The sequence below is a fragment of the Phalaenopsis equestris genome, unplaced genomic scaffold (genome assembly GCF_001263595.1).
Source record: "Phalaenopsis equestris unplaced genomic scaffold, ASM126359v1 Scaffold000151, whole genome shotgun sequence".
Classification (NCBI taxonomy): domain Eukaryota; kingdom Viridiplantae; phylum Streptophyta; class Magnoliopsida; order Asparagales; family Orchidaceae; genus Phalaenopsis; species Phalaenopsis equestris.
The window spans coordinates 205,507-214,452 of NW_018164593.1; the positions used below are offsets into that span (position 1 = coordinate 205,507).

The window sequence follows — 8,946 nt, forward strand, 5'->3', positions numbered from 1 at the left end:
TGCAAATTATTCTTATTGCAAATTTGTGCTCGTCTAACAATTTGATAATAGTCCGAAACTCAAGGCATGACTGTTAACTATAGCAAAATTTTATATCATATTACAAATTGATGGAGGAAAAAGAAATAAAATAAGAAAATATTGAGTAAGAAGTAAAGAAAAAACATTAGAAAAACCATAGAACTACAGCACCATTTCGGTAAACAACATAAAACTATAGCAAATTTCGTAAAATGTAAGGTGTCATCAACGAGAAAATATTATGTGTGATGATATTTTCCCCCATCAATTAAAGAAAGATAGATATATGATTACCTTAATAAAACGCTAATGTTCAAGTAAATCCTATAAAATTTAAGTTGAGAAAAACAAACTAAGAAATGCTTAAAATCTTCAATCTTTCCTAACTCGATATGATACCTGGAAATTCAAAAATGTGGCATGGAGAAGAAAGGTGTAATTAAACAATTCAAAATATCATTATACCAAGCAGAACTTAAACCAATGTGTTTTCAGCGTGAAATCAGAAGCAGCCAAATTTGTATAAAATCAATAACGACTGTTTTAGAACGAAAAGTCAGAAGTGCACAAATTCCACTGAAAAAAAGAAAGAATGATTAACACAGTAGACCCGATTCTGATGCTCAAACCAGGAGGAAAAAAGAGTCATGAATTAAAACAAAAGAATGATGAATCAAAGTGGTATTTACATGCATACCATAAAATTATTATTTATTAACAAATCTATCACTTTTATTTCACATTCATAAATATTACACTATGATGTCTAATATCGCATCAAAAATATTACAGTTACTAATTTTATAAAAGTGGAATGCAACTTTTCATGCATTAGCTCACATAAATATTATGGTTTTGGTGTTATCAATGTAAATAATAAATATTATTTGGTTGTTTTGTAAATCCCCAAACTTGAAGAAGCAGTTAATTTCATTATATATATTAAAATGGGATGTATATACCGCTATATTTTGATGCAATTACACATCTAACATCTAAATTTTAATAATTAAATACCAAACATCTAAAGGGCTAAATCATATCAAAACATATGTATGGAAAGATAAATTTCGCTTAAGACAAATTAAATTTAGTGACTTTTCTATATGACTTAATGATAAGGCTATTAAATGTAAATAAAAAAGATATACATGTATAAAACATTAGCTGTACATATGTAAATTCTCCTAATTTAAAATTTTGAAAAGATGACACTTGAAGTCATATATTCTTACGACTAGTTTCAAAACAAACAATAAAAGAATCAAATCTAATACGGGGAGATCAAACTAATAAATGTTTTTGTCGCATATCATACAGTGCTACAAAAGTATTGATTGAGTTTAACATTAAATATTACTTACCAAAAAGCTAAAAAAAAAAAGAAAAAAAACACTACTTCAACACTTTTTGTTTTCATAAATAAGTAGCCCTAGTATTCATAAGTTGTCGACCATGGGTGTGTAGCCGATGGCATACAATAAATACTAAGTACAAATTTCAACTAATCTAACTAGATAATTACATGATCGATTGTGGATTGTCAGGCAGATAGGCTGATACATGGAAAGCTGCTAACCATTAGTTATACAAAAGAGTTACATTCTTCATGACATAATTAATTTCAAGTATTCAAAATGGCTTAAAGACTCCAAATTCCAAATGAATTTTTCATTTGCAACAAACTACGTACATTAGTTCATGCAGCATGATCAGCCCTATGAAAACTATAACCAAACGTTCAAATTAAAAGTTATTAATAGTACTACAAAATGCAATTCAACTCCAATTTTCATAGATATATAATTCCATAAGTTAATTTACATTTAACTCATACATAATTTATAAGCACACGGCTTTATTATACATATATATATATATATATATATATATATATAAATATGTTCTTTCCCCACCAAAATCTAAGACTGTGAAGGAAGTTTGCGTTCTGAGGCCAACTCTCAATTTTCCTTGAGAATCCCTCAACCCAAATGCGCATATATAGCGCAGCATTTTGTACATATATATACATATATAATATAAGTTCTAGCAATGTTAGGATCTTAACCATGTATGACATCTGTTTGAATAAATTAAGAAAAAAGTATAATTATATTTCCTACCACCGCCAGCAATCGCCATGCAAAGTCCAGTCAAAATCCAACAGCCAAGAAATCTATGAAAGAAACTCCAGCTTCGCTCTGCTGCTCTTTCTCATGCTGATCTCCCTCATCCTCTCTCCTCGAACACTCTCCAGTTTCATTAGAATCAGTACTGTTTACTTGCAGGAAGTCATAGAACTCGATCGAGCTCTCCCTACTTGTTTCTCCTTCTGCTATAATTAATTTAACACATATAATTCTCAATTAGTAAAGTTGATCTGCCTCAATCCTCAATTTATAAATTATATAATTTATACACATACATACGTAAGGTTTAATTTTTACCTTCATGAATTACAGGCCAATAGCTATATTCCCCTTGGCTTTGAGAAATAGGATGATTAAAACCACACAGAGTTCCGCCATGTCTACCACCTATCAAGCTTGAAAATAAAAGCCCTTTTGGAAATTCAAAGTTCATCTTCTCCTTCCTTTCTTTCCGTATAACATGAGATTCTGGAGATATAGAGGACTGCTTTGGCTGAAGCTTAGATCTCTCGCGTGATCTTCTCGCCATGATTACATGCCAGTGATTCTTCACTGCGTTGTCAGTGCGACCAGGAAATAGACGGGCTATGATAGACCACCTATTGCCATGAATTCTATGTGAAGCAAGAAGCCTTTCCTCTTCTTCTTCTGTGAAAGGGCACCGGTTTATTCTTGGGTCTAGTTGATTGTACCATCTCAACCGACAGCTCTTTCCTGTGCTTTATTGATGCATCAGGTAACATGTTAAAATCAATCAAAAAATATATATATATATGCTGTATATATTAATATAAGGAAATTGAACCTGATCTCCCATGAAGCATCTCGGCGATGGTATTCCAGTTATGAGGGCCTAACTTTGCCACCAATTCCTTGAGCTTTTCGTCTTCCTCGGGCCTCCAGTGGCCTCTGGTGCACATTTGAACAAATAAATTACGTGTCGGTCTGTTGATGAAGTGATATATGTAGGAGATGAGTACTTATATGTATGGTGTGAATTAGGGTTTTCGTAGATTGATCATGACTTTATATATGATGAAGTGGTTATGATTACTGAAGAATAAACCAAATAGAGAGAGATTCTGATGTGGGGGGAGACGGGTAGTTATAAGGAAGGAGAAGGAACGGATATTTCTTCAAAAACTTGCACTTAGAATAGAATTAAGGGGAAAGAGGCTTCTTGATCCCGTTACAGAGAGAGAGAGAAAGAGAAAGGAAGTTGGAAGAGATGGTTACACTGGTGGTTGATCCTACGTGTGGCTACAAGGTAGAGAGAGAGAGAGAGAGAGAGAGAGGTTGCTTGGTGGGATGAAATCAGTTCTTATTTCAACATCTCCACAGGTTTCTAACCTACAACATCTACTCAGAACCAAACTTTTTCCACCAATATTCATTTGCTTGTATGATGTAAGATTATTTGTGTGTAAAGATACAGGGTACTTGGAAGTCCTAAAAAATAATGTGAATTTGTTGGTAAGCCACCTTCAAACAGCAGAAGTAATATTCAATCGGCAATATGGAGTAGTAATCAATGTTTTTCTACAATATAATTAAAATATGCATTATATTAATGGTCGGAAAGATGATAAATAAATATATATAGGTTGAATTCTTTATAATTAGTAGGATAAAAGCGCTAATATGCAGCGCTTCGTCACATGTTTTTAGACGTATTATTTTTTTGAGAAATTTACATACAAATCACGCTAGTTTTATTTATTTACATATCTGACATCTAAAGTTTGATATTCATATTTAAAACACGTTGGTGGCATAAATTTATGCATTAAGAATATATTTCACCCTTTAAAATAATAATACTTTTGATTTGATGTTAAATATTTGATTGATAGGCCTGTAATTATTAATGTTATGTAAATGCATAGGAATTGTGTGATATGTATGTAATATTTCATCAATTCAAATTTTCAATATTAACTAAAAAAATGCATAAAATAAAAAGAAAAAAATACTAAAAAAATTGTTAGCTAAAATACATGATTTTTTTGTATGTTTCCTTGACACTGAATTTTTTTTACTAAACTATTTGACGTGCATGTAACGGTGAATCTACTTGAGATGACATCAAAGGAATTAACTAGGATTTATGCTGCTCATCACTTTAAATCTAAGTGGAAAACCTTATGTCAAAAGTATTCTTGGACAACCCTGAAATGCAATTAACCAAGTGAGATACGTCCCCTTAGGAGTACTCTAGACCCCAGAATATACAAACACACCTGAATATCTAGTTGTAGATAGGTTTCGTCGGCATTCTTTCACGGATGCTTAGCACAAGTTGTTTCAAACTGATCATGTTCGGACGTACATGCTTGACCTATCCTCACATGTTTTGCTAATCTAGGTTCAGAAGCATGAGAGCATGACATTGCATTGCAATAATTGGAGGTAAAAGCCTCATTGCTCCATCACATTTGGCAACATGAAATTGCAACAATTGAAGGTAAACACCCCATCGCTATTCAAAGCTCCACTGCGCCTCAATGCTAATAATTACATTTATGCAGTTATGTGATTTAATTTTTTATTTTATTGATCAAAGGTATGTGTGTTGAGGATGGGATTTCAATTTCTATTGTGTAAGGGCGAGAAGAAAGAGAGTTCAAAAGTGTAGAGAGGCATGATTGTAATGTAATTTATACAATTATCCTCATTTTTCATAATGAATTTCTTGTTGTGGTGTAGCACCATTTTTTTCTCGTTATCATTTTAAAATTTGAATCTTGTATGTGTTCTCTATGTTCTTTAGTTTTGTGCACTTCTGTTTGAAAACTTTGGATCTCTAAAATGGATTTCTAATATTTATCTACATCTTTCAAAACAAGTGATATCAGAGTGGAGTTTCTATATTTTGTTGTTTTGAGTGAAAGCAATGACTAACAAAACAATGTACAAGGTTGAGATCATTTCAATGGTTCAATCTTTACTTTCAAGAAAATATAAATTGGTCTTTTGTTTTTTATAAAAAGAATTATATTTATCATTGGATGGAATCATTGAGAAGCTGAAAGTGATATCACTTTGGAAGAATGAGAATTTCTAGATTGAACAACTCTAGATTGGATATGACTTTCATTTTTCTCATCTATTGCAATCAACATTATGAATGAGGAGACTGCTATTGATCTTATATATGCACTAAATAATGTATGAGAAGCATTTGGCTGCAAACATTATTATAATTTTTTTTGAAAAAATTATTCAATAAGAAGATGGTGGATGTTAGTTCAGTGGTTGAAAACTTGAATAAGTTCAACACTATGATTAACTAGTTGTGTTTTGTTGGCCACACAAGTTTGATGACAAGGTTAGGACAATATTACAGTTATATTCGTTACTATATAGTTAGGATGGACTTGTTATTGAGGTGGTTAATTCCTTAAAAACATGAAATTGAATTTGGATGATATTGCAGGGTTTGTATTGAATTAAGGGTTTTGCAAGTAGGTGACCACTAAAACATCAAATTCTTCTATGAATTTTGCACAAGACAAGTAGAGAAAGATAAGTCCTGGTTAAGGAGAGAAAAAAACAAGAGTGAATGTTGGAACTATAGGAAGAAATGCCACTTGAGAAAATATTACAAATCTCCGAAGAATGTTGGTGGTGGACATCAAGGCAAAAAACTCCTTACAAATGTTTTCACAAATGAAATCTAATGTGACTTCCTTACTTTATCCTTAGATAATATTAAATCATGTATAATAGATTTAAGTGTCTCTCTTCATACTTGCATAACAAAGAGGTGTTCAAAAAACTACATTCAAAATGATCTAAGAAATATGTATTTGTGAGAAAACAAGGTCTTCATTATTATTGGAAAGGATTGGGTTGATATCAAGTTACCAAATGAATCATTCTAGGAACTGCATGAAATTAGATATGTTCTACGTTTGAAGCAAATATGATTTCTATGAGTTAACTTATAAGTTAGTCTATATGACCAATTTCATAGGTGATTACTGGAAGGTGACTAAATATAATAGTGATGGCTCAATGCAACATTGAAGGTACCACTTATCTGATCATTGAAATGCATGAATCTATTAGAGTAGCTGGAATAAAGGTTGATACATGTCTCCAACACTGTAGGCTTTTTCATATGAGCAAGAAAAGTATAAAATCCTTCATTTATAAAAACAAACTTCAGTGTTTAAAGTCTATAGATTTAAATTTTTGTGAAGATTGTGTTTATAAAATGAAAAATAATGTTAGTTTTTTTAAAAGTGGCTCAAATTTGACGTTCAAAAAATAAAAATTAATGCATACTAATATATGGGGTGAGAGGAAGGACAATTCTTGAGTTCCACAGTGTATAAAGGCATGATGTGGTGGAATTTATACGATTCTCTTTATATTTTTTAATAAATTTCATAGCTTGGTGTGGTTCCATAGTTTTTTTCCCTTTCTCTTATTTTTCCACATTAAATCCTACATTATCTATGATTTCTGGTTTGTGCACTTCTATTCTAATTTTTTCTTTGGATCTTTTGAATTAATTTTTATGAACTATCTGTGTCTCTCACAACAAATGACATTCGAGCAAAATTTCTGAAATTCTTCAGTTCTGGTGAGAGTAATGGCCAAATAAGTGAGGTATAAGATTGAGAAGTTCATTGGTTCTTACTTACTTTCTAGAAAATACAAATTCTAGATAAGTTATTGAGTTATTTATTCTGTGATTACCAATATCACAATATTCAATCGATCGATAATTAGTTTTTATGATATAAATGTTTTTTTATCTTGGTGAATGAAATTTTAGCATTTTGTTGATCTCCTAATAAAATTATTTAGTATATCGTTAACTCGCTTTTTTATTTTTTGACCTAGAAGCAGGTAAGTAGGCCACTTTAGACCAAAAACCAAACGGCTCGCTTTTTTTATAATTTTTTATTTACAGACATACCGCATAAGTCTTAATGCATTTAAATATCTAACATCCTTTTTTAAAAGTGAAATAAATATTTTCATATGTAGTTTTATGACAAGAAAGTATTTTTTTTTTGGCTTTTTTGGCAAAAACAACATCAAAGAGAGATAAACATAAATACCAAATTTTAGAGGTTAAATATGTAAATACAAAAAAATTGTGGGGTAAGTAAATTATTATTTCTTAAAAGTTTTTGTAAGAAAGAAAGACGCCATATTCAAGGAGAAAGAGACGAAAGAATACATTATGGCTAATTTTCTAAGCGGCGTCATGGGAGGAAAACGACATTGTATTAATACACCAATTTTATATTTGGAAAAAATAAATAAAATTAGGTAGTACTTCATAAATAACAAGAAAAAAATCAAGATAAATCGAAGAAAACATTTGACAGCGATTGATGGAGCGTAATTATTACCAGAAAATTTGTACCATGGAGTTATAAGATAACTATAAAAAACTTATAAAAAATAGATAATAAATAGGGTTATTTCTTCTTATTTTGAGCTGAGATGGAGTTGGCTTAAAATAGGCTCGAAAATATTCAATCCCAAATTTTGGCTCATGATTTGGCTTATTTATTTCGATCTAATCTCAATTCGAGTTAAAATTTTAAACAATTTTCTAGCAATTAATGACCTTCAAGCTAAATTCGCTAAATTCATAGCCTTAACATCATTGAAGTTGTTAAAAGTTCGATTTCAAGCCGAACTAGGATCGGAGCAAAATCGGTTCAATTCAAAATTTTGAATTAGTAGCTCAGCTCATTCATTTTGAACCGATCACAACCCTTGCAATTTTCAAGAGATTAAAGATCTTCAAGCTAAAGCTCTACTATTATATGAATTAATAATCAGGTGAGGGTAGGTCTCAGTTATCTCCCAAGGTAAAATCAATATTCCATTTTTTTCCAATTAGCTAGATTAAAATATAAAAGTACATAATAATAATAATAATAAAACATTCAAAATTAAGCTCACCTAATAACTTCCATGTTGTAACTACGCACTTCTTCCTTGAATGACATTGATATATTAATTGCCTCCAGCCTGAATTACAGGTAAACAGGACGAGGAGAGATCGAAGTTCTGCAGTTTTGTCTGTTGGCCTAACATCCATGTTCAAAGTTGGATGGATCTGCCTCCTCGGCTAAGTAGGAAGTTGAACATAGTTATAGCTTCCATGCAATATTAGTCTAACGAAAATTAGAAGCAGGAAGATGATGAAGACGACCAAGATCCAAATTTCTCACCACACTATAAAAATTTCCCATCTTTAGGTAAGACAGATGGAAGAGCTCTTCTTCTCTGATTCCTTGGCACCTCTTATCTCATATTTATGAAAAATTATTACGTACAGATAAGTTAGATGTGAATTTAGTGATATTTTGATAGTATTATGGTAATATACCATCAATGTAATGTGCATGTACGGATTCCGCACCTAATAATCTCCCCCTATTTACAGTTATAGATTTCGTCACTTGTGTGAAAAGCTTAACGCGTTGTGCTTGGCCGGACCAGGATGAACTGTTCGGTTCTAAAGAAATTTATTTTTCCTGAGATGTTATTATCTATAGCAACAAGCTGTAGTCATAAAAGCAAAACATCATATTATTGATTACATTTATATAAAATTCTAATTACATTTATAAATAATGTGTTTATTAGTGATGTGGCTGAATAATTGTGATTAGAAAGCATATTGACTGTAATTATAGCATAAGGCTAAAGAATTTATTTTTAAATTAAAAATTAATTTTTTTGTCACTTTTTTTTTCTTAAATATTATTATAACCCAAATTTATTGTATCATGATTAA

General features: G+C 30.9%; 1 protein-coding gene across 2 annotated transcripts; it reads right to left on the bottom strand.

The window, feature by feature from the left end:
* Positions 1-1,938: 1,938 nt before the first annotated feature.
* Positions 1,939-3,350, bottom strand: LOC110021908 (transcription factor MYB52-like). 2 transcript variants are annotated; one of them, XM_020720618.1, is made up of 3 exons: positions 2,977-3,350; positions 2,469-2,885; positions 1,939-2,353 (listed from the first exon to the last, which is right to left on the bottom strand). In XM_020720618.1, exons 1-3 carry the CDS (start codon positions 3,089-3,091, stop codon positions 2,175-2,177), a joined length of 711 nt encoding a protein of 236 aa, XP_020576277.1. In that variant the 5' UTR covers positions 3,092-3,350; the 3' UTR covers positions 1,939-2,174. The 2 variants fall into 2 exon arrangements, with proteins under 2 accessions (XP_020576277.1, XP_020576276.1); XM_020720617.1 differs by having other exon boundaries at positions 1,939-2,356.
* Positions 3,351-8,946: the final 5,596 nt, after the last annotated feature.

Coding starts and splice junctions, on each gene's coding strand:
- LOC110021908 (XM_020720617.1), bottom strand. CDS start 3,091: ATGTGCACCAGAGGCCACTGGAGGCCCGAGGAAGACGAAAAGCTCAAG. Junction 2,886..2,976: donor GATGCTTCATGGGAGATCAG/GTTCAATTTCCT, acceptor AATAAAGCACAG/GAAAGAGCTGTCGGTTGAGA. Junction 2,357..2,468: donor TTGGCCTGTAATTCATGAAG/GTAAAAATTAAA, acceptor AATTAATTATAG/CAGAAGGAGAAACAAGTAGG.